Source organism: Ovis canadensis, chromosome 15 (assembly GCF_042477335.2).
Source record: "Ovis canadensis isolate MfBH-ARS-UI-01 breed Bighorn chromosome 15, ARS-UI_OviCan_v2, whole genome shotgun sequence".
Taxonomy (NCBI): Eukaryota; Metazoa; Chordata; class Mammalia; order Artiodactyla; family Bovidae; genus Ovis; species Ovis canadensis.
In genome coordinates, this window is record NC_091259.1 from 62,911,281 (window position 1) to 62,937,853 (window position 26,573).

Here is a 26,573-nt window from a genome sequence, read left to right on the forward strand (position 1 = left end):
AAAAATTATGCCAGTTGATACTCCCTGAACATGCTGAAATGCTGCATCTTTTACAGCATGGAATGTTGTCTTTTAAAATGTTTGGTTAGTAAAAGGTGTTTCTCTTAAATACATTTTGGTGATCACTAGTAAAGGAAAGCTTTCATATATTTTTAGTGGTAAATTTCTTTTTCTTGAATTGCTTCATTGTGTTTCACAAACTATTTTTAAATTGTATGTAACTGTGAGTCTAGATATATTAGTAGTATGATAGGTACATGAAAATAACTTATTTTACCTTCCTTAGGTTATTATAGTGACCACATCACCAAGTTCAACCTTCGTGCCCAACATTCTCTCCAAATCCCATAACTATGCAGCAGTCACTAAGCTTGTACCAACATCAGTCATTGCTTCCACAACTCAGAAGCCACCAGTGGTTATAACTGCTTCACAGTCCTCTCTGGTCAGTAGTAGCAGCAGTGGCAGCAGCAGTTCTACACCATCACCTATTCCTAATACAGTTGCAGTAACAGCTGTGGTTTCTTCCACACCATCTGTGGTCATGTCAACAGTAGCACAAGGTAAGTGGTAATTCATCACGAAATTCTGTCCCTGTAGTGTATGGAATTTTTTTTCATAATATTTTAATTTTATTGCCGTATAATTGATATACAATGTGTTAGTTTCAGGTGTGCAGCAAAGTGATTCAGTTATACATAGATTCATTCTTTTTTAGTTTCTTTTCTCTTATAGATTATCACAGAATATTGAATAGAGTTCCCTGTGCTATATAGTAGGTCCTTGCTGATTATCTATTTTATATATAGTAGTGTTCATCCCAAGCTTCTGATTTAATCCCCCCCCCCCCACAACACACACACATTTCCCCTTTGTGAAATTGTTATTTGAGAAAAGAAGGTATTTCTCTTGTTGTTGTTCAGTCACCCAGTTGTGTCCGAGTGTTTGCGACCCTGTGGACTGCAGCATGTCAGGGTTCCCTGTCCTTCATCATCTCCCAGAGTTTGCTCAAACTCATGTCCGTTGAGTCGGTGTTGCTATCCAACCATCTTGTCCTCTGTCATGCCCTTCTCTTCACATCTTCAATCTTTCCCAGCATCAGGGTCTCTTCTAGTGAGTTGGCTCTTTGTATCAGGTGGCACAAGTATTGGAGCTTCAGCTTCAGCATCAGTCTTTCCACTGAATATTCAGGGTTGATTTCCTTTAGGATTGACTGGTTTGACTGGTATTTCTCTTTGTTATTATTGAAATAGCTTTAGGCAAATGAATATTCCATGCTTCCATTTTTCATTCTTAATTTTCTCCAGGTATCTTTTGAATCTCTTGGGAACCTGTGACTTTGACTTCCCTATTTTCTCCTTTGTTTCTTAGCATTCTGTATATCTTTGAGCCCTAAGTCGTCATAGGAGAGCTAGACAAGACATCTCAGAGATTTCTCCTAAATTCAATGGAATTCAATAGAGCATGAGAGATATAAAAATAAACAATTCAAATATAGATACTCCAAGGAAACTGTATGATTATTTTGAGTTTTTATTTGAGATATTTAGTTTAGATATAAGTGCTAAGAAATTAAGGGATTTTCTTAGAAAAAGATAAATGTTAGCAGAAGTGGTAATATATAAACTGCAGTTGTGATTCTGAGTGCAGGGCTTCTTCAGTAGCTTCTGTGTAGGTACCTGGGGCACTATGGCAGTCAGTGTCTGCTGCTTTTGGGGACTAAAGACAAACTGTTTTAGAGCTGATGTATCTGTTTCTGGTTATTCTTCTAGGGGCAGCTGGTGGTGGAGGGGGAAGAGTCTTAGTAACAATAAGACCTGGTGGAGGACTCCATGTTAATAAGTGTAGCTGTTGTTGTTCAGTCGCTAAGTTGTATCTGACTCTTTGTGACCCCATGGACTACGGCACACCAGGCTTCCCTGTCCTTCACTATCTCCTGGAGTTTGCTCAAGCTCATGTCCATTGAGTCAGTGATGCTGTCCAGCCATCTTATCCTCTGTTACCCGCTTCTGTTGCCCTCAGTCTTTCCCAACATCAGGGTCTTTTCCAATGAGTTGGCTCTTCTAATCACGTGGACAAGGATTGGAGCTTCAACTTCAGCATCAGTCATTCCAATGAATATTCAGGGTTGATTTCCTTTAGGACTGACTGGTTTGATCTCCTTGCAGTCCAAGGGACTCTCAAGAGTCTTTTCCAGCACCACAATTAGAAAGCATCAATTCTTTAGCACTCAGCCTTCTTTATGATCCAGGTCTCACATCTATACGTGACTACTGAAAAAAATCATAGCTTTGACTATGTGGACTTTTGTCAGCAAAGTGATGTCTCTGCTTTTTAATACACTGTCTAGGCTTGTCATCGCTTTTCTTCCAAGGAGCAAGCATCTTTTAATTTCATGGCTGCAGTCAGCATCTGCAGTGATTTTGGTGCACAGAAAAATAGTCTGTCACTGTTTCCAGTGTTTCCCCATCTATTTGCCATGAAGTGATAGGATCAAATGCCATGATCTTGGTTTTCTGAGTGTTGAGTTTTAAGCCAGCGTTTTCACTTTCCTCTTTCACCTTCATTAAGAGGCTCTTTAGTTCCTCTTTACTTTCTGCCATTTAAGTGATACCATCTGACTGGCTCCAAAAGTAGAGTGCAGGGGAATTGTGTATGGTTGGCTCATGTGTATGGAGAGGAACTGTATGTTTGGAATATAAGAAGTCCTAAATTATACCAATTAGAATGTTTATACTGAATTGGTCATCTATGAAATAGGATAACTGAAATTTTCTTTTTTATTATGGAAAATTCCAAACACATAAGTAGATAGAATAGTAAAATGAATACCCATGTGTCCATTACCCAGCTTCAGCAGTGAGCAACACATGGTCAGTCTTGTTTCATCTATACCTGCTATTTTCCTCTCCATGTCCCTGACCCAGAATATTTTGAAGCAAATCCTAAATGTCATAATTTCAGTTATAAATACTTCAGTATGTATCACAACATGATTCTTCCCTTTTATCCCCTCTAGTTTTCATACAGTATTTATCAGACTATAAGTCATAAATAACCTTCTTTATCTTATCTCTTAAATTCGTCTGACTCTTGTTCTTCATTAAGCGAAGAATGGACTATTATTTATTACTCAGGTTGATTACTGTTATTTTTCTACTTTTTATTGTTTCTCAGATAAATCCTCTTGCCACTGTCTTTTCTCTTTGGTGAGAGAAATTTGTTTTGTCTCATTCTTCTAATAATGTTTTATAGACTTGATGAATTACCTTACCCAATATTGTGACAGTCTTCTGCTTTTATTTTCCTCCTTGATTGCACTTCAACTTAAGTAACATGGTACTTCCTATTTTATTGTATACACTAATACTCCTGTTCTCTTTACTATATTTTTTTTTTTTTAGTCTGGCCCTGAATGTACTTCCATTTTCCATTTCTGTTTCATGAAATCCTCTTCTTACGAAATCCCTCAACCCTGTCAATTCAAATGTGGTCCTGTATAAAAGGATATAGAGAACATAGATTAGTTAGGAGGTTACTCATGTGCACAGTTTACCTCAGTTAATATAAGAGTTCATTAATGCAATATAAAGGTTAAAGTTTTCAGATAGTTTAAAAATACTATCTTTCGCTTGAATAACACTTTATTTTCATTAAGTTTTAAAACGCTGGCACTTGAAAGGGGGCTCCAGAGATAATCTAGTTTAATAAAACTAAGCAATATAGCAGACACATGTCACCAAAATCCTAGCAGTCAGGGAGGGATGGAGGTGAGCAAGGTGGAAGAATAATGTGTAAATAAGATGAGTAAGCCCTTGAGCTGATTCTAACTGCATCTTTCTTTTGTCTTCTCTCAAAATTATTCCTCACTCTGTGGTTTTACCTGATCCGTTAAACAACCCTTAGAGAATTATAGTGTGGGGTAAACTCAGCATACAGGAAAACTGAGTCAGAGTGTCTTAAGATTTCTTCTTCATTTTTATTATTCTCCAGAAACATTTTACATACAAATGTGATATTTAAATTTTTTTCTGTAATGCAATATAAATGTCATAATAGGGCTGTGGGGGAGGAAGGTGTGAAATAGCCTGTTTGATATTTAGATTTTTATAATTAGGCTATTAATTTATCAGTTTCTCTTCATTACAGATAATAGTTCTATTGTGTTATTGATGAATTGTAAGATTACTGATGAAAAATCTGGGAGAAGGAATAATTTTTCTCAAACTCATACCATCTGTAGTGAAAATTGTTGGTATTTTCTTCCTATGCATGCTTGCTAATACTAGCTTTGCACTGAAAAATTTCTTAAAACCTCTTATCACGAGAATTTTTTGCTATGGATATATTAAATACTATACCCACTTGTACCTTTCCACATGATTATTTAATGACCCAGTTCTCAAGAAACAACTGATATTTGCTTTATTGGAAATGAGATACAGAAAATCTGCTTTGCCATGCTAAATAATAAAAGGTGAATATTTCAGTATGAATTATTTTGTCTAATGCCATTTTTAAATTGACTCATTAAAACCCGAAAAGCAATATTTAAAAAACAGTATTCAAAACTTAGTTTGCAAAGAACAAAACCAAACTTAGTTTGCTTTTGTTCTTCTTTCACATTGAGAATCTATATTTTCTAAGAGAAAAACCTATTGAGAGATGTGTGAGAATATGCTGGCTGATTTTTCTTTTGTTTTGACTCTTCACCAAGGGAAAATGAATTAGTCTTTTAAGTGTTGGAAATGGTGCCTCTCTTGAAAAGTTTGAGGACTAGTTATCAGATATGTAAAATACTACATACATTATATCTGACACTAGGTGTTGAATAATCATTGTTTTTATTGATTTACCTAGTTTTAAACTATTACCTACTATAATAAGCAGAAGTAGCTTTAATTATGCTTTAATTTTAAATGTTCTTTTCCTTACTTTTCTATAGGTGTATCTACGTCAGCAATCAAAATGGCATCAACCAGACTTCCTTCTCCCAAAAGCTTAGTGGGTGCCCCAACTCAGATTCTTGCACAGTTTCCTAAACAGCATCAGCAGTCTCCTAAGCAGCAGTTACATCAAGTGCAGCAACAGACACAGCAACAGGTGGCCCAGCCTTCTCCAGTATCTCATCAGCAACAGCCTCAGCAGTCTCCTTTGCCACCTGGTATCAAGCCTACCATTCAAATCAAACAGGAGTCAGGTAAATGGAAAAATGTTTACAGGAGATGGTAATTCTTCCCCAGTCACCAGTTCTCTGAAGTTTGTAATAATATATATGGATTTACTTCCACAAATAGGCTCCTTAAGCACAAGAGTTTTAATTCCAAACTATATTCTGAGGCCCTCATGTTGGGGATATTTATATAGAGAAAACTAATGCTTGGGAATAGAGAAGAATGAAAAAGCAGTTTGCACAGCAGGAAGAGGTTTTCTTCAGTGAACTTTCAGGAGAGATAAAGGAAGCAGAGGAAACAAATTCCCAGATTTTAGAACTATACTTTGGAGCCCACTGGGGTTATGAGAAGTGAGCAGTGGAAAAATTAGTCTGGGGAGTCTTGTGTTAGAGGTCATATTGTGAATTTGGCATGAGTTGCTAGGTGCTAGGCAGAGGTACTAAGATTAAAACACACTGTGTACAGTGAAGAATGTGGCGTAACAGTTTATTGAAATCATCTCTAGCACAGTGGGAACTCAGGGGTAGGAGACAATAACGTAAGTTACTGAATCATAAAGGTATTGAATAGAAAGGCAAATAGGATAGAGTCTAAGATTTAAGGAGATTAAAAGCCTTATAACATACTTAATATCTTTAAAAGAAAATGGATTTTTTTTTCCTCCATGGAATCTATATTTTATTTCAGGGTAGAACAGGACTTTGGGAGATCCTGATATTTTCAATTTTTTGTTTACTTTTTTGATAGGAACATTTTATTATTTTTTAAGAAGAGTCAGACACGACTGAGCAACTGAACTGAACTGAAGATGTAATTGATATAACATTGTATTAGCTTTATATGCAGCATAATGATTTGATGATATATGTATATATTACAAGATGATTGCTACAATAAGCATCATCACTACACATAGTTGCAGTGTTTTTTCTTGTGATGAGAACTTTTAAGATTTACTCTCAATGACTTGCAATATACAATGCAGTACTGTTAACTATAGTTATCATGCTGTACATTACATCCCCAGCACTTATGTGTCTTTTAACTGTAAGTTTGTACCTTTTGACTGGATCTTTGTACCATTTGGCCACTGCCTCACAGCTAGTATGAGGTATGGATAGTACAATGTATCAGTAGTCAAAGGGAAATTGATCTCTTGTTGCCTGCAGTCTCTGTCAGGCTTTAGTTTCAATGGTATATGTGCTTTCAAGAAAGAATTGTAGTTTTCCTTTTCAAAATGCTCTAGAATTTTTTTTAAAATAAGAGCTTTATTGAGAGAGAATTCACGTTCCATTCAACCCATTTAGAGTACTATTTAATGGTAGGTAGTATATCCTTGGTGGCTCAGATGGTAAAGAATCTGCCTACAGTGTGGGAGACCTGGGTTCAGTTGCTGGGTCAGAAAGATCCCTTGGAGAATGGAATGGCTACCCACTCCAGTATTCTTGCCTGGAGAATTCCATGGACAGAGGAGCCTGGTGGGCTACAGCCAATGGGGTCACAGAGTCGGACATGACTGAGCAGCTTTCACTCACTCTGTATATTCACAGATGTGTGCAACCATCACCACAGTTGATTTTTAGAGTATTTTCATCACTTTCAAAAGAAGTCCCACCATGACAAGCTCTTAACCTTAAGCAACCACTAATCTACTTTCTGTCTCTAGATTTCTGTATTCTGGGTTTTTATGTGAATGCAGTCATTTAATGTGTGACCTTTTGTGACTGGCTTCTTTTATTTCACAATGATTTCAAGGTTCATTTATGAAATAGCATATATTAGTATTTCATTCCTTCTTAAGGCCAAATAATATTTTCACATTCTGTTAATCCACTTGTCCATTGATAACACTTGTTTGTCTCTGATTTTTGGCTAGCAACTGTAGTTTGTGTGAAGTGATGTTTCGTTGTGGTTTTGATTTGTGTTTCTCTGGTGACTGATAGTGTTGAGTGTCTTTTCATGTGGTTATTGGCCTTTTTTATATCTACCTTGGAGAAATGTGTATTTATATCCTTTGCCATTTTAAAATTGAGTTATTTGGCTTTTTATTATTGAACTGAAAGGTTTTTTTTTTTTTTGCTATTCATATTTTAGATATTAAGCCTTTATCAGATACACGAACTGCCAACATTTCCTCCCATTCTGTGGGCCGTTTTTTTCATTTCTTGATGATGTCCTTTGAAGCACAAGCGTCTTTAATTTTGATGGTGTACAGTTGATTTTTTTCTTGTGTTGCTTGTACTTTTGGTATCTTATTTAAGAATCTTTCGCCAGATCCTAGGTTATGAAGATTATCCTCATGTTTTTCCTAAGAGGTTGATAATTTTACTGCTTAAATTTAGATCTTTGATCTGTTTTGATTAACTATGTAATGGTGTGAAGTAAGGATCCTACTTCATTCTTTGCATATTGAGCTTTGATTATCCCAATACCATTTTTTAAAAAGACTGTTCCTCCTTCATTCAGTGTTCTCAGTACCCTTGTGGAAAATCCACTGAAAACATGTATGACTTTATTTCGGGATTCTCAATTGTATTCCATTATATGTCTGTCTCTGTGCTGATTTGATTACCATTGGTTTATATTAAGTTTTGAAATCAGGAAGTGTGAATATTCCTGTTCTGTTGTTTTTTAAAAGATGTTTTGGCTATTCTGAGTTCCTTGCGATTCTGTATGAGTTTTGAAATCAGCTTGTCAGTTTCTACAAAGGAGAATGCTGGTTTTCAGTGTATTAACTTTACACTTTTGTTAATTTATTTATTTTTTATTTTTTTAAATTTATTTTTAAGTATTTTATTTTTCTAGTTATTTGGATTAGTATAGAAGTGCCACTGAATCTGTTGATTTTACATCTGCAGCTTAGCTAAACTCACTTTTAGTCCTAAATAGTTTTTAGTGAATTCCTTAGGATTTTCTATATGAAATATCAAATCATCTGCAAATAGAGATAATTTCTTCTGTTATAGTCAGGATGCCTTGTATTTCTTTTTTTTGCCTGATTTCCCTAACTAGAATGGTAAAATTTTGAATATAACTGGTAAGAGTGAGAATCATTGTTTTGTTTCTAGTTTTTTCTATTCATAGAACTTCTTTCAGTGTCTGTTGTAAGGTGGTCAGTTAGCAACAAATTCATTTTTAATTTATTTGGTAAAGACTATTTCATCTGCAATATTTGAAAGACAGCTTTGCTGAATATCAGATTGTTGGTTGACGGATTTTCTTTGATACTTTGAACACATATTTCTACTGCCTCCTGGCCTCCATTGTTTCCACTGAAAAGTCAGTTTCGAACTCCTATGCAGTTCCCTTGTAAATGAAAAATTGTTTTTCTCTTGATGCTTTCTGGATTTCCTCCATGTCTTTGACTTTCAGCATTTTAAGTATGCTATGCCTGTTTGTGGATCTCTTCGTATTTATCTTCTTTAGTGTTTGTCCAGCTTCCTGATGTGTAAGTTACTGCTTTTCAATAAATTTGGGACATTTTCAGCCATTATTTCTTTGAATGTCCCCTTTTCTCTCTATTCCTTCCTTTTTGTAGTTACATATGTGTTGTGTACTTACTGGTGTCTCACATTTATGTTCATTTTTTCATTCTTTTTTCTTTCTGTTCTTCAGCTTGCATAATCTGTAACTGATCTATCTTTAAATTTGTTAATTCATTTTTCTGCTAGTTCAAATCTGCTCTTAAGCCCTTCTAGTGAATTTTTTATTTCAATTACTATACTTTTCAGCTCTACATTTTCCATTTGATTCTTTTTTATAATTTCTATTGCTTAATTAATATTCTTTATTTGATGCAACTTTGTTATCATACCTTCTTTTACTTCTGTAATCAAGCTTTCCCCTAGTTCTGTGAACATATGTGTAATGGCTGTTTTGAAGCCTTTTTGTTATTGTTAAATCTGACATGTGGTTGCTCTCACAGTTTCTGTTGACTGCTTTTTTTCCCCTGTGTGGGTCATATTTTCCTATTTTTTTGCATGCCTCTTGATGCTTTTGTTGAAAACTGAACATTTTAGACATTTACTTTGACATTTTAGATTGTATATATAGATAATGGACATTGTATGTTATAACTGGGTACAGGTCTTCCTTTACCCTCATTTGTGATTTGTTACTGTTACTTGCATGGTTATTTGTTGTTTAGTGACTGGATCAGTTATTTTGTTGAAGTTAAGCCCCCACTGTTGTTCCTTAGGGAGGTATAGCTCCAGGTATGCCCAGTCATTCTGAGATGACAGTGGTGTTGGTATGGCTCTTTCTTCTTTTTTCCTGACCACATCTAGTTGTTAAACTTCACTAACTGATTTCTCTATTGTATCCAACAATGCTCTGGAGCATAAGTTGCTCAACAAACTGTTGCAAATTGTTGCTTCTTTGAAGGAATAATTTCAAAGGTCTATTTTTGATATTTGTTCTTACCACAGGAGGGTTCCTTTCAGCTTCCTTACTATTCGGCTCTCTTCTACAAACTATCTGGCCTATAGTCTATCTTAATCAAATCCATGATTCTACTTATAGAATTGCCTTTCATCACATCTGCCACTGTTTTGAGATACCCTTAGGCTTGAACTTTTCCACTGTTTTTCAGTTGCTAAGTGGAGTCCGACTCTCCGACCCCATGGACTGCAGCATGCCAGGCTTCCCTGTTCTTCAGTATCTCCTGGAGTTTGTTGAAACTCATGTCCATTCAGTCAGTGATATCATCAAACCATCTCATCCTCTGTTGCAGGAATGGGAAACCCCTTCCAGGGCCCGAGAGTGGGCTCTTGTTTAACACTTGGAAGTGAGTTGTCCAAGGAGACATATGAGCTGACAAAGCAAGAGATTTTATTGGGAAAGAGATTGCTTGGCAGAAGGCGGCAGGCTAAAGGAACCCAAGAGAAGTGCTTTACCACGTGGCTTGCAGTCTCTGGTTTTATGGTGGTGGGGTTAGCTTCCTGGTTGTCTTTGGCCAATCATTCTGACTCAGAGTCCTTCCTGGTGGTGCAAGGATTGCTCAGCCAAGATGGATGCCAGCAAGAAGGATCCTGGGAGGTAGTTGGACACATGGTATCTCCTTTTGACCTTTCCCAAACTCTTCTATTACTGTTGGCTTATTAGTTCCGTGTTCCTTGCAAGGACCTCCTGTCATAAAATCACTCAAACAGATGATTACTATGGTGCCTGGCCAGGGTGGGTGATTTCATTCAATGTGCTTCTCTTAACAGCCCTCTTCTCCTCCTTCCCTCAATTTTTCCCAGCATCAAGGTCTTTTCAATGAGTTGACTCTTCACATCATGTGACCAAAGAATTGGAACTTCAGCTTTAGTATCAGTCCTTCCAATGAATATTCGGGGTTGATTTTCTTTAGGATTGACTGACTTGATCTCCTTGCAATCCAAGGGACTCCCAAGAGTCTTCTCCAGCACCACACTTCAAAAGCATCAATTCTGTGTCACCCAGCCTTCTTTATGGTCCAACTCTCACATTCATAAATGACTACTGGAAAAACTATAGCTTTGACTGGACGGACCTTTGTTGGTGAAGTAATGGCTCTTCTTTTTAATACACTATCTAGGTTTATTAAAGCTTTTCTTCCAAGGAGCAGAGTCTTTTAATTTTATGACTATAGTCTCTGTCCACAGTGATTTTGGAGCCCAAGAAAATAAAGTCTGTCACTGTTTCCATTGTTTCCCTACCTATTTGCCACGAAGTGATGGGACTGGATGCCATGATCTTAGTTTTCTGAATGTTGAGTTTTAAGCCAGCTTTTTCACTCTCCTCTTTTTACTTTCATCAAGAGGCTCTTTAGTTCTTCTTCATTTTCTGCCATAAGGGTGGTGTCATCTGCATATCTGAGGTTATTGATATTTCTCCTGGCAATCTTGATTACAACTTGAGCTTCATCCAGCCCCACAGTTAGCATGATATACTCTGCATGTAAGTTAAATAAGTAGGGTGACAGTATACAGCCTTGATGTACTCCTTTCCCAATTTGGAACCAGTCTGTTGTTCCATGTCCAGTTCTAACTGTTGCTTCTTGACCTGCATATAGGTTTCTTAGGAGGCAGGTCAGGTGGTCTGGTATTCCCATCTCTTTCAGAATTTTCCAGTTTTTTTGTGATTGACACAGTCATAGGCTTTAGCATAGTCAATTAAATAGAAGTAGGTATTTTTCTGGAATTCCCTTGCTTTTTCTATGATCCAATGGATATTGGTAGTTTGATCTCTGGTTCCTCTGCCTTTTCTAAATCCAGTTTGTACATCTGGGAGTTCTTGGTTCATGTACTATTGAAGCCTAGCTTGGAAGATTTTGAGCATTACCTTGCTAGCATGTGAAATGAGTGCAGTTGTGTGGCAGTTTGAACATTCTTTGGCATTGCCCTTCTTTGGAATTGGAATAAAAACTGACCTTTTCCAGTCCTCTGGCCACTGCTGAGTTTTCCAAATTTGCTGACATAATGAGTGAAGCACTTTCACAGCATCATTTTTTAGGATTTGAAATAGCTCAGCTGGAATTCCATCACCTCTACTAGCTTTTCGTATGGTACTTCCAAAGGCCTATTTGACTTCACACTCCAGGATGTCTGACTCTAGGTGAGTGATTACATCATCCTGGTTATCTGAGTCATTAAGACACTGTTTTGTATAGTTCTTCTGTGTATTCTTTCCATCTCTTCTTAATATCTTCTGCTTCTGTTAGGTCCATACCATTTCTGTCCTTTATTGTACCCATCTTTGCATGAAATGTTCCCTTGGTATGTAATTTTCTTGAAGAGATCTCTAGTCTTTTTTGTCACATCCTCTACTGTTTCTGAGAGCACCCTTAGGTTTGAACTTCTCCATGCTCTGTTACAAAGGAGTTCAGTTTCTCTGGGAAGAGGCTAGGGAGCTGTTTTAAGACCTGTTTTTGTCCTCAGTCAGCTCTGGAACTGTGGGGGTAGGGTCATGGCAGGCTTTTCTCTGAATGTTACCCCTGCTCTATGAGCTGACAGCACTCAGTGAAGTCAAGTGTGGGAGAGTGGGCAAGCAGCCTGAGATCGTCTTGCCTTGCTTTCCCTGGTGGTGGAGCCACTGTCTTACAAGCCAGAGCAGGAATGGTCACGAGCCCAATATTCTCAGAGGCTTTTTGCCCAAGATAGAGCCATGGATTGGGGCCTGGGCAGAAGGGAGTAGCCGCCTCTTGACCGCAGTGGCCTGTGACTTAGCAACAGGTACTAGGGAGCGCGATGAGATAAGCTGACGTCCTGCTACTCCTCAGAAGAAGGCCCTCTAGGAGCTGGAGAAGCAGGAAACTCTGTGCCCTTTACTGTGGCAGTCTGGAGAGGGGTCCCTGCTTCACCCAGGGAGGGAGGAGGAGGAACAGGTCTTAGTTTAAATATGAGAGATCGCCCCTGTCTTACCAAGTGTATTCTTGAATAGATGTTTTTTATTTGGTCTTGGGACTGTTGCCAGAGCCTTTCATTGGTTGGTTTTATTTATTTATTTTTTTAAAATCATTTTCACCAGTTTCATTGTCAGCAGAGCTCCTCATGTTTTCTTGTCAGAAATGAATCTCTTGAATGGTTTTTGTCATTTGCTTATTTTAAATTGAGGTATAATTGACATATAACATATTATTAGTTTGAGGTGTATAACATAATGATTGATATATGCATGTATCATGAAATGACCCCAAGAAGTTTAATTAACATCCATTACCACACAAACAGGAGAGTGAAAAAGTTGGCTTAAAGTTCAACATTCAGAAAACGAAGATCATGGCATCTGGTCCCATCACTTCATGGCAGATAGATGGGGAAACAGTGGAAACAGTGTCAGACTTTTTTGGGAGGGCTCCAAAATCACTGTAGATGGTGACTGCAGCCATGAAATTAAAAGACGCTTACTCCTTGGAAGGAAAGTTATGACCAACCTAGATAGCATATTAAAAAGCAGAGACATTACTTTGCTAACAAAGGTCCATCTAGTCAGGGCTGTGGTTTTTCAAGTGGTCATGTATGAATGTGAGAGTTGGACTATAAAGAAAGCTGAGCACCGAAGAATTGATGCTTTTGAACTGTGGTGTTGGAGAAGACTCTTGAGAGTCCCTTGGACTGCAAGGAGATCCAACCAGTCCATCCTAAAGGAGATCAGTCCTGGGTATTCATTGGAAGGGCTGATGTGGAAGCTGAAACTCCAATACTTTGGCCACCTGATGCAAAGAGCTGACTCATTTGAAAAGACCCTGATGCTGGGAAAGATCGAGGGCAGGAGGAGAAGGGGACCACAGAGGATAAGATGGTTGGATGGCATCACCGACTCGATGGACATGGGTTTGGATGGACTCCGGGTGTTGGTGATGGACAGGGAGGCCTGGCGTGCTGCAATTCATGGGGTCACAAAGAGTTGGACACGACTGAGCGACTGAACTGAACTGAACTGAACCACACAGTTGGCTTCCCAGGTGGCTCAGTGGTAAAGAATATGCCTGTCAGTATAGGAGACACAGAAGATGCAGGTTCCATCCCTGGGTTGGGAAGATCCCCTGGAGGAGAAAATAGCAACTGACTCTAGTATTGCCTGAAAAATCCCATGCAGAGAGGAGCCTGGTTGGCTACAGTCCATGTGGTCACAAAATGTTGGACATAACTGAGCAGTTGAGCACACCACACAGTTTGTTTTGTTTTTTGTTTTGTTTTTTGATGATGTTAGGGCCAAAATCTTGGCTTTCTCTGCCCTCTGAAGCCGAATAAAAAAATATGAAGACAGAGTTTGGAGGAATTAGAAAGATGGCTTTAATCCTCAGCCAGCAGAGGGCGGAGGAGCCTGATAGGCTACAGTCCATGGGGTCGCTAAGAGTTGACATGTCACTTTTCACTTTCATACATTGGAGAAGGAAGTGGCAACCCACTCCAGTGTTCTTACCTGGAAAATCTCAGGGATGGGGGAGCCTGGTGGGCTGCTGTCTATTGGGTTGCACAGAGTTGGACACTACTGAAGCGACTTAGCAGCAGCAGCAGAGGGTGACACAACAGCCTCGTGCCTCAAGAACTGAGCCTCCACTTCTATGCGGAATCTAGGAGCTTATATAAGATGAGGGCTTGCAGTCAGGAGTCAATGATGAGGAACAAAGGTGTAAGGATCTTGTATTCTTCCTCTTGCATTGTTTCAAGAAACAATGATAGGGTGGCATCAGGTAACCCAGTAATTGAATTTGGCGGTTTGGTATCCCTGTGGCCTTCTTTGTGTAGTGCAAAAAGAGAAGAACTATGAGGGGTGGTCTATGAAGTGAGTGCTATAAAGGTGAACACCAGATTCAGGATGTAATTCACACAGAGTCAAAGGATAATAGGTGCAAAACGTAGCTCATGTCGAGTTAGGGGGCAGAAAAGCAATCTTAGTTACAGACTAGAGATTAGGTTTGATGCTTTTGAATTGCAGTGCTGGAGAAGACTCTTGAGAGTCTCTTGGACAGCAAGGAGATCAAACCAATCAATCCTAAAGGAAATCAACCCTGAATATTCATTGGAAGGACTGATGCTAAAACTCCAATCCTTTGGCCACCTGATGCGAAGAGTAGACTCATTGGTAAAGACCTTGATGCTGGGAAAGATTGAGGGCAAGAGAAGAAGGGGCTGACAGAGGATGAGTTGGTTGTATGGCATCACTGACTCAATGGACATGAGTTTGAGCAAACTCCAGGGAATAGTGAAGTACAGGGAAGCCTGGCATGCTGCAGTCCATGGGGTCGCAAATAGTCAGACACGACTGAGTGACTGAACAACGACGACAGATTAGGAACGGTTAAAGTGAAAAATAGGAATGATCAGGCCTGCTGACTGTTCTCTTTACCTTCTTTGTTCTGAGGAAAAGGGAAAGAAAAAACTTAATTCCTCTTTTTTCCTGTTTACTGCAACAATGAGAGGAATGGTTTTAAAAGCATAGGAGTTATCTTCTTTATGTATCTTAAGCATTCATTAATGAGATAATTCTAAAATTCATTTTTCCCCTACAGCTTTATAGTTGATGATTTATTATAATCAGAATTTGTTTATACAGTAGTAATACTTTTTTATCCATTGAATCCTTGCTATGTATTAGGCAAATCACAGTTTTCCCATAATTAATCTTCACAACAATCCTAGAAGGTATATATACTAATATTATCTTTATTTTATGAATGGAAAGCTATGTCATAAAGATCATTAAGTAATTTGACTAATTATGCCTAGATGTTATTATTTTAACTTCTTTGTTGGGTATAAGTATTTTATAATTATTTAAGGCTATTAAATAAATATATTTGTTTGCTACCTCATATCTTAACCTAAATCACCATCCAAAAAAGTAATAAAAATTTTAGTTGTCTATTGAAATATATTCTGTTCCATGAATTATTTCAGTAAAGTTTAGTGGGGAAAAAGTGTTAGCAAAATTTTCCTTCCTTAGTTAACAGCTATTAGGACTTAAATTTGTTGTTAGCATGAGAGATTTCTTTTAAATGGACATCTGAAATTTGGAAAGTCAGTGTAAAAGTAACATTTAAATAAATTTGAAAAATATATAAAAAATATAACATCACCACCCTAATATTTTAATTTTATTTTTATATATTATTTTCAAATTCTTGTCCACATGTGTATTTTATATAGATTCAATAACAGCATATTCTGTACTTTTGACAAAGTGAGCTATTTAAATACTTTAAAATAAGTTTAAAAATAAAAGGTTCAAAAAGAAAATGTTCTTGCTTTTTGTAATCTTAAGAGGGTAGAAAAATCTTTGATAGAGTAGAGAATATATAAAAGCTACATTAACTTTTATTTTTGTCTTCTTATCCTAATCCTTTCATCCCAAGTATTTGCATAGAACACAGATTGTCTGTGAAAGTTAAGATCAATGGCTAATTTGGTTTGAAAGCTCTCATATGATGTAATCATAGACAAAAATCATTTTTCATTAAGAACTTGTTAAATAGTTTTTGTAGTATTTTAATTATATTCCTGAATCAAAGAAATTTGGAAAGATAGGAGTTTGAGGGATAAAAGTTAAAAGAGTATAATTCATCAGTATGAAAGAAAGCTTCTTTTTAGTCAAGACTCAGTAAATGTGTATAACTGCTGCCCTCTTGGGTTGATATAAAGCACGTTATTAAAAAATAATTTGTATTGAGATTTATCTTTCTTCTTTCAAAGGTGTTAAAATCATCACACAACAAGTTCAACCAAGTAAAATCTTACCCAAACCAGTGACAGCAACTCTGCCTACCAGTAGCAATTCCCCTATTATGGTGGTTAGCAGTAATGGTGCAATTATGACAACTAAACTGGTAACCACTCCTACTGGTAAGTTATCTTGAGCATCAGTCCATTCATTCATCATACTCACTGAGTAATTTCTCTGACCCAGTAATTTGCTTGACATTGGGAATATAGAAATTCAGGAGACAATTCTTCAAAGAGGCCTCTCTTGGCTCTTCCCTCCTCCCAACTTGAATTAGCTCTCTGCTGTTGTCATGGTCCTCTTCTTTTCCTTGTAACACATACTACAATTTCTAATTACTTAGGTACTTTTTTGTCAATTTGTTTGATGTTAATCACTTTATTAGCTCATGAGCTCCATGAGGATAAGGGACCGTGTCTGTGTTATTCACCATATGTATGTAGAGCTCATCTGTAAGTAGGTGTTCAGTCAGAATTTGTTGAGTGAATGAAAATACAGTCCCAGCCCAAGAGACTCTCACCCTGACGAGGCTGAGAATCTTTGCTACATTATTGTATGGTAAGTGTTAGTCTAAATAAGAGAAGCATTGGATGCCATTTTACCCAGTTATGAGAGCATCCAGACTATGGCCCAAGGAAGTGACAGTATAGAGCATTTGAAATCGGACCATCCTTTGTGACTTTGACCAGTTTAATTCCTCTCAGTCTTTTCCGTTGTCTATTTCTATGTGATCATAATGCCTTTACTAAATCTGGTATGTTAAGTCCCCAGGAGAGTGCTTTACTAGCCATTACTGTAATAGCCATTACTATTAATTAATTATAAATTAATAAATTAGAATTAGTATTATCCATTGCTGTTATTTTAAATTTCTGTAACTCTTACCAGACTCTTTGAAGAGGGCCAAGTTTAGATGATGAGATGAGATTGTTGGATGGCATCACTGACTCAATGGACATGAGTTTGAGCAAACTCCAGGAGATAGTGAAGGACAGGGAAACCTGGCATGCTGTGGTCCATGGGGTTGCAAAGTCGGACATGACTTAACAACTGAACAATAACAGATTTAGATGATAGAATCTGAAGAGTGTAAAATGATTCCTTTCTCAAGCTTATAAGCTATCACCTGTTGGCCATTATGTAAAAGTGTGTATAAACATTACCCTTAATCTCCCTTAAGCTTTAATGTCTCCGTTTTCAGAGACAAAGCAGAGACTTATGTTAAGCAGCATCACATGGCCACACAGTCTGTAAAAGGACTGGAATTTGAATCCAGATCTGTTTGACTCCCAAAACTTTTTTAAAAAGGTTGTGATAAAATAGAGATAACATAAAATTTGCCATTTTCACCATTTTTAAGTGTACAGTTCATTGGCATTAAGTACATTAATGTTGTTTTGCAGCCATTACAGCCATCTAGCTCCAAAACATTGTCTTCCCAAACTGAAACTGCCCATTAGACAATAACTGTCCATTCCCACCTTCTTCCAATCCCTGAAAACTGCCATTCTATAATACTTAATCTTCTTGCAAAGCCTATGCTTTAAAAACAGTTTTTCTTTTATTGACTGTATCATTCTTCACCCCAAACTTTCTCCATTTTGTACAAAGATGTGATTCCTCATGTTAAGGAAAGGTAGTGAAAAATAATATATGCTTATGTATCTATATTAGAATAAATGTTTCTGCAAATTTTAAAACAAAAGCTAAAGTTGAAATATTTTCCAGTTGTAATTAATTCAAGCTATTTATCTTCATAGCATATTTATTTTGTACTATATTTATTTTTCTGATTTAGATATATGTTTGTAATCAGTTTAATTCTACTTAATGTTCCTCTGCTTCTTCCTTTTTTTGGGTAGTGATTGTATTTTAAAATGGTAAATACTAACTGGATAAAACCAATTTTAGGGGGGTTTTGAAAATGATTATTACAGTGACTTCTGAACCTAATTACGAAAAAAATGTTCTCAGTTGAAGAAGGTGTTACCTGAATTATCTTCTTTCTCTCCAAAACTAACTGTTCTTAGGAACAGTTTTAGAAACTTAGGAATAGTATTTCTGAGTTACGAGATGTGTGAGACGCTACAATAGGCTAATCTGGTTAATTTTTAGTTCCTGTTTGGGGAAAGGAAAAAGTCCTAAAAATAGTGGAGAAGAGTGTAAAATCTTTTTGAGAGATATGAAGAAAAATATTCTAACAGGTCAGTTAAAGTTGAGGAAATATGTAAATAGTGAATTTTCTCAGTAAAAATATATTCCTGGCAACTCTTGGCAGCTATAACTTTAATCTCTAGTAAAATGATGGAATAACTCTTTAATGATGGAAATGTATTTAGAGGGTAGCAGAGTACAAAACAGTAAAAGTTTATAAAATTTTAGGCAAACAATATACTGCCTTATTTGCTGAGTGCTGACATTGGATTTGGCACTGAGAGCATAAAACAGATGCAGAGACCTTGAAATCTAGAACAGAAATATCTAAAATGCTCTGGCAGGAAAGATAATTAAATTTAAGTTTCTTTTGGCACCAGGCTAGTGGAAGAAGGGTAGTGGAAGAAGGGAACAGAGTTAGTTATACTTTTTCTTGGGGTTAGTAATTTGATGCAACACATCACAAAATTTTATGTGTAAAGTTAATTCAAATTGAGTTGGCTGTAGTTCTTGCTATGTGCATTGAAAACTGGCTGTAAATTGTTACTTAATGGCTTGACACCTTGAAATTCCATTTTCAAGTTAAAGCAATGTAGATTACATTGAATTACAGTTAAACTGTATAAATTGTCATTCTTCTAAAAGTGATGACAAGTTTTTTCTTGGCTTTTCCCTTTTTATAGGCACACAGGCAACCTATACTCGGCCAACAGTGAGCCCATCTATAGGTCGGATGGCTGCAACCCCTGGAGCTGCAACCTACGTGAAAACTACCAGTGGTAGCATTATTACAGTAGTACCCAAATCATTAGCTACCTTGGGGGGCAAGATAATTAGCAGTAATATAGTTTCTGGTAGGTATATCTGAAATATGTTAAAGGTATAGGTGACCAATAAGAGGAAAAAACATTTCACTGTCAAAGGATACTGTTTGATTTCAGTTTTCTGCTTAGAATCTAGAACTTTGTTTTTAGTCCTTATGTCTAGTGATTGAGTATAGTTGTTTAGTTCCAGTATAAAATCTTTACATGTTAAAAAGTTTTAAAATAGAAAGAACATTTAGTTGCTTTTAATCAGAATGGAAGGGTTATAGTTTACATTTGCATAGAGATGTCTCATTTATAAAATATTGTCCCATCTATCAGTTCATTTCTACCTTAAAACTCTGAAATAGTTGGTATCATCTCCAGTTTTTAGGTATAGATGTGTTTTACATTTCAAAAGATGAACTTGACCTGTCCAAAGCTACATAAACTAGACAGTGAAAGAACTAGTATTTATTTGTCTAAATATGTTTGTGGGATCATAATCTCAATTACTAACTAGTATTTATTTGTCTATATATGTTTGTGGGATCATAATCTGATAGTTTCAATTACTAATGTCACTTTAGCTTATTAAAAATAAAAATACTTGAATATTTTTATTTGCTTTTCACCATTTATAATGGCTTTTTACTTTTTAAAAATATTTAACTCAGATAATGAAAGCTAATATTTATTGGTATTTTAGAACCTTACCTGGTTTTTAATGGCTCATTTATTCCTGCAATATTTGAGTTGTATACCCTGAAGTGGAATGTTAACATGGTATCTATTTTCATTGAATATTGTTTTATAATTAAAATGATGTAAATAATCTCTGACCAGGCAAGCCCTGTGGACTTTTACTGTCTACCATTTTTGTAGACTAGCCATATTTTGTATGCCCCCAGTGAATTGCTCTGACATTTTAAAGTGAAGGAATTGAAGTTCTTGGCGGTAATATGATGTTGCTGATAACTCAAGGAGTGAAAAAAAACAAGGCAGGTCGTGGTATTGGCATGAAGCTTTATATTTAAAGCTGCTAACTTTGGCTCTACTTTTTAAGTGTAAGTGAGAAACTTTGATGTTTGCCAAACTAAGGAGGGTGAAACCAGTAGGGAAAGAATCATCATACTCCAGCTTTTAAGAGGATATTTTAAATAACACAGTTAAAACTCAAATTGTAATTTATTACCTGACAATATCTTTAAATAGTATAGAGTACACACTTAAACATTTTTCAAAAAGTAATCATGTTTTTTATTAGTGTATAACTTTTTATGACCATAGGGTATTTCTTTACTTAGGTAAAAGTTCTTAATACCATATAGCTTGAAGGAATGTCATGAAGCCTCTTGTTTTCAAACCTTATTTATGATTTAGCTGCTTTGTATGAGGTTAGAGCAGTATATACAAGCACATTTTCCTAGAAGCAAAGAGGCAGGTTTATAGCCTACACTTGTAAACATATCATCTACCTTTGTTCTAAAATATTAAGTAACTGGTGGTTAGTTGCTATTCCAAGTGTATGGATATATAGAGGAAGAGTTCTTAAACTTTTTCAGCACTCTAGGATATAATGGGCTCACAGTTGAAATAGCTTTATTCATTGCGTGGAGCTCGTTTTGCCTCTACCTCTACTTCAGTATTTGACACTTTCATTCTAAAGAACTTCTCTCATTACTGAGTACTTTAAACTAACCCTTATGTTACGTGTCAGTGTTTCTTATTATATTCTCGCTCCATGATACTGGGATTATTGGTCAGTTTTTAAATTTTCAATCCCTGTCTTTTCACAGAAACCAATAAGCCAGGTTGAATGAATTTAGACAGTTTTCTACTTTCATCTATGATCAGATGCTGGATGCTAGAGTCAATGCCGTCACCATCCCCACAACAAAAAAGAAATGCTTTTCTTAAAATATACTCATACATCTGGCTTTAAGAATAGAAGGCTTTAAAAAAAAATAATACTTTAATGTTTATTGTGGGGAATTTCGAAAATACAGAAAGGTATACAAAGAAAACTAAAAACTGTAATTTTTGCCATCTAGGGAAATAATCTGTGTATATTTCTGTTTATTCCTTTTTCTATTTAGATTTCTGTATAAATGTTTTTGTGCATATATGTCTATTTTAAAAATTAAATTTAGATCTATATAATTAGTTTTAATCTTTTTTCATATGATAATATCATTTTCTCATTCCATTAAATGTATTTTGATACCTCACACCCCAGATTAATGACTATACAATATTCTTCCCTATAATGCACCATAATTTAACTGTTTATTCATTGCTGAATGTTTTAGGTTATTTAACAATTTTTTTCTCATTGATAATCCTATGAAGAATATTATTATACATAAATTATTATATGAAATTTTTATTTCCTTTGTATAATGTCCTGGAAGGCAAATTCATGCTTCCAAAGTACTTTTAGAAAGATAAGTTTTTATTTTTATTAGAATAAGCAGTTAAGTTGAAGGCATGACTGTTTTTGTAGTTATTTCATTTATGCAGTCAAATATTTACTTATATGTGTGTGTATATAGATATATATAGAATTATCAGATACACAAGTCTATTGGTGAGCTTTGTTGAAAGTTGGTTGAGAAATCACGTCTGTTTTATGCAGAAGATGGATCCTTTAGAGGTAAACTCATTACCTTGAATCTAAGGACTTTATGGAACCTGTGACAATGGCAGGACTTGATTTTGATTCCCCTGTCTTTAGTACAATGTCCAGGCAAGGGGCTAGTGTTTGTACATATTTGTTCATTCGTTCATTCATTTGTTCATTCTTTGAGCAGAGTAACATATAAAAAATTACCCCCCAAACCAAAATTGCCAGAGTGCTTTAAGAATCAGTGAATAATAAAATATAGGATAATTAATTTGTGTTCTTTAAGCCTACGTTCCATAATGCTCAAAGTTTTACAGGCATCTTATTTTCGAATAGGAATCTCTGGAATGCGTCAGTGTCATAGCCTTTGATCCAAATGTGATTCACAGTTACTTGCACCTATTGTATTTTGACTCTTTATAAGTAAGGACTGTATGTCTAGGTGAGTTCTCTAATATGCTATGAGCTAGATGTGGGGTTGGGTGCTGTGATGCACAGTGATGTACACAAGGGACATTCTGTGTCCTACAGAGTGCTGAACAAGTGAACTTCATACATTCTTGTGTAACATGAGAACTATAGGCTGAATACTATGAAAGAATAGGGGAAGACTTTTTTAAAAAAATGAGTAATACTTCTGACTTCAATATAATAGATATCACCTGAGATACAAAAATATACTATTAGAATTTTAAATTTTTATAATTTGATAGTTCTAGTTATAAATCGTATTCTATCTTAATATAATGCTATACTTGCTTTTCCTTATGTTATGCCTTTTTCTTCAGTTTTCTAACACACCGCCTCCCATTTTGTTAAGCTAGTGAACTTGATTTGCAGCTGTCTCATAAATTGACACACCTGTAATAGAAAGGATTTGATATTTTCATAGTTATAAAGATAATTCATTTGTTAAGTAAGTTTTGTCAAAAATGTGACCCTTATACTTTGCTATAAAGTTAAAGCTTGGTTTATATTTCCTTCAGCTAGTATTTAATGCTTACTTTCTAAAAACACTTTTTTATTAACCAAATATTTGATGAGGGAGCATTGTCAGAGAAGGCATCATAGTCAATCACATGAGGAATTGGAGTTAATAAGAGTTAAAGTTGATATAAGTAAATAATAGGCAGCTTGGTTTTTGTGGCTTTTAACAGCTTACTATTCACAGACCACAGATACAGGGAAAAATATTTGTGAAACTGACCCATGGACAAAAGTGCTTTTTTATGTAACCTGAGCATGTTACCTCAGACTGATGAGGCATTAGATGATGGCAAGCATATTGTATTGTAACAAGATTGCCAAAAATTGACATATAACTAGAACATTCTTATTCTTATCAATCTTATTTCTGAAACTAGTACAGAATGGTAAGGTTTCCCAGTAGAAAATAATAAAATTTTAATTTTTCTTCTCAAGAGTATGTTAATCAGTCATGTATTTAATGTGTATCCATTCTGTGCTTAGTCATTTGAATAATGATATGCAAGCCTGTAGAAGAAAAATATGACTTGCCTGTTTGCATAGCCAGAGGAAATTATAGGTATAAAGGGTGCATTGGGTCTAGTATGCTCAAGGACTGATGTGGAAATCAGCACTCTGAAGAAGAGATATATATTGGGTAATCCTGAAAATTAGAGCCTGATGGAACCTGAAGGGCTAAGCTGAAGAGTTTGGTCTTTGGTGGTAGATAATAGGAAGCCATAATAAAATAAATTACTCGTTAAACTATAGAGTTTATGGTGTACATTGTGCAGTGGGAACAAATAAGATCAAATTATAAAGGATTTTGAAACCCAAGAAGGGAAGTTGAAACTAAATACAGTGAGGATTTGGAAGGTTTCTGACCAGTTTCACATGTTGTTGGTTCTTGGCATGATGAAATGAGGTGGTGGTGTTTTCTTTTTTTTTTTTTTTTTTAAAGAATGTTTGCTATGGCAGGATACATCAGAGCTATTTGCATGACAGAGAAGCTTGAAATAGGGAGAAGATACCAGAAAGCAAGAGAGATGTGGGCCTGTCTGTTGAGCTGACATTGATAACATTTCGAAAGAAGATATTTGTTATGACAAATTTAGTTCATTCGTATACTCATTGAATGATAACTTGAGTAATTGCAATACGGTGTGTGCTAAACACTGAGGAATCAGTGGTATAAAAAAATATGGTTGGAGTTAAGGGGCTTCATTTTGTTAGAGGATGCAGAGTGAAGACAAGGCAAGAATCAAAGATCTGTACCAGGATTTCCAATTTGAACAATTAGAAGAATATAGGATATGAATATGATAGGAAGATAAATTTAATAGAAGAGAAACATATTGTGGAAGGATGTGTGGGAGAGGGTAAGATACTAATGTTTGGATCAGTAGATATAAATCGATTATATAGATCTTAATGATTGAAAATATAAATATATATTTTTAAGTATATAAATTAGGGTTTCATCCTCAGACTTTTCAGAGTGTTGCAAATTATAAGAGTACACATTTCATCTGACTTGGTCTGGGACTAGTGTTCATTTTCGTTTTTGTTCTCATAAAAGTAAATGACATTTCTTTTTCATAAATTTTCTCTACAGTCTAGTGTTATATGAGAATTTTGATATACATTTACCCTTTTTTATGTTCTTTTTTTGAAGAGTTTTCCTGTCATACTAGTCACACAGGTAATACTATTGAGTTTGGGAGAAATATTTGTCATGAAATAGTCTAATTTGTTCTAGTTAACTAATCAGAAGAAGAATATCAGTAGGGAAGCAGGTGGTGATATATTTAGATTCTGAGTTTGTTATGTAGGTCTTCAGATTCCAAAAAGATGAATGCTGTAAGAATCAATTCTTAATATTCTTTCATTCTAGAACAACTTGTAATTTATTATTCCAAGGCCTTCATTTTCATCCTCATGACAGCTTTGACATCATCTGGGGTGACACTGACTACATGTATTTAATTGTGTACAACATAAATAGAAATAACCAAATACACTAGTCCTTAACTCAGGCCTCCTTTTCTCCCCCCTTCTCTAAGGAACGACTACCAAAATCACTACAATCCCCATGACTTCCAAGCCCAATGTGATTGTTGTGCAAAAGACTACAGGAAAAGGAACGACCATTCAAGGCCTCCCTGGCAAAAACGTTGTCACAACGTTGCTAAATGCTGGAGTAAGTAAGAGCTTGAACTACAGACTCAGCAGTCCGCTAAGGATTTCAAAGACTAGCTATATAAATATTTGTCTAAGGACTTTAGAACCCACAATGGCTAGAATGGCTTGATTTACTCCTACTGTGATGTAAAAAACACCACCTACTGATGCTATTTTTTACAGTAATTTCTAAAACATGTTGCTCACGGCTGTGTTGCTTATGACCATGATTTCAGTCGTAGCTTGGTTCAGATGGAAGATTCTACCGGCTTAACTCAGAGGGAACTCCATCAGTGGACAGTTTTATTCCTGCTTATGGCCAGTAGATACCAGTCTAGTATTGGACGTAGGCTAGGCAAAGAGAAATATTTGGTGCTAAGACTAAATTAATGATAAGGATTTGTTACTTTCACTTTTACTTCTCTGAGCTAGTGGAAAAAAAAATCAAGTAAATTAAAGATGCATTTATAATTCTGAAGGCAGTTGTTACGAGGTTAAGAGATTTGAAGTTAGCCAAACCTAGGCTTTGTCTCTGAGTATCATAGGTGTTTGGCTAACTTATTCAACGTCTCTCATCCATAATTTCCTCATTTGTACATTGGGAATGATGATCTCTACCAGTGAGTTTGTTGAGTAATGAGTAACTAGCTGGTAACTGTTTTAAAAGTGCTTAAAACAGTACCTGGCACATAAGTCCTCAATAAATTGTTTTTTCTTACTGTTACTATTCTTTGTACTTAACTATAGAGGTTTGGTAGTATTTCTACTTTGTTAGAAAAAAGAATACTATGTTTCATTGTAGTTGATCTCTAGTGGCTTCCTTGGCATCATAGTCTTTACAGGGCTGGTGGGTGTCTAGTATTAGATTTTTTCATCACATAGGAAAGCGTAGATTGTTCTTAGCTCAGTTCACAAAGTAAGCCAAAAATAAAGCCAGAATTAGAATATAGATTTTCAGAAATTGCATGGTTTGTAATTTCATGGAACTTGATATTAAAAGAGAGGGGTACCATGTACTCTAGGTTCTATGGTCATATAGATATAAAAATAGTATATGTGAGTACTAGCTGCCATATATATCTAATAGCAAAAAGTTTGATGCAAGAAATGATAGTCAAACAAGATCAGGGTATAAGACCATCCTCTTTACCACATACGTACATGCACCTATACTCGTAACTTGCTTACCTGTGCCTGTACACACACACACACACCTGTGCATGTATGCACACACACAACCAGAAGAGCTTTTTCAAAAAAGAAGCCTGCTAGTTTGTTTTGAATGGGTCTTTATAATTTTACTTGGACAGGGCTCATTGAGCTTCTTAATAAAAGGTCATGCCTACTTGCAAACTAGCAGCTCTTGGCAAATGATTATAGAGCTCTTTCCAGAGATGCTGCCGTGAAGGGTGTGTTATGTATTAAAATAAGTAATCACATGGTTGGCAGACACTCCATGTTTTCCTTAGATTATTGCAGCAG

The 26,573-nt window shown here is 35.9% G+C and overlaps 1 protein-coding gene across 42 annotated transcripts in view; it reads left to right on the top strand.

Moving 5' to 3' along the window:
• EMSY (EMSY transcriptional repressor, BRCA2 interacting) overlaps window positions 1-26,573 on the top strand; it is an 81,442-nt gene that overhangs the window by 26,836 nt on the left and 28,033 nt on the right. For 38 of the 42 annotated variants that reach the window (XM_069553790.1, XM_069553789.1, XM_069553797.1 and 35 more), the window contains 5 exons: window positions 287-563; window positions 4,946-5,200; window positions 16,334-16,483; window positions 19,199-19,369; window positions 24,974-25,110. In XM_069553790.1, coding sequence (XP_069409891.1) covers window positions 287-563; window positions 4,946-5,200; window positions 16,334-16,483; window positions 19,199-19,369; window positions 24,974-25,110 — 990 coding nt within the window. The remainder of the gene's footprint in view (window positions 1-286; window positions 564-4,945; window positions 5,201-16,333; window positions 16,484-19,198; window positions 19,370-24,973; window positions 25,111-26,573) is intronic. The other 4 variants (XM_069553807.1, XM_069553805.1, XM_069553817.1 and 1 more) reach the window with 1 other exon arrangement.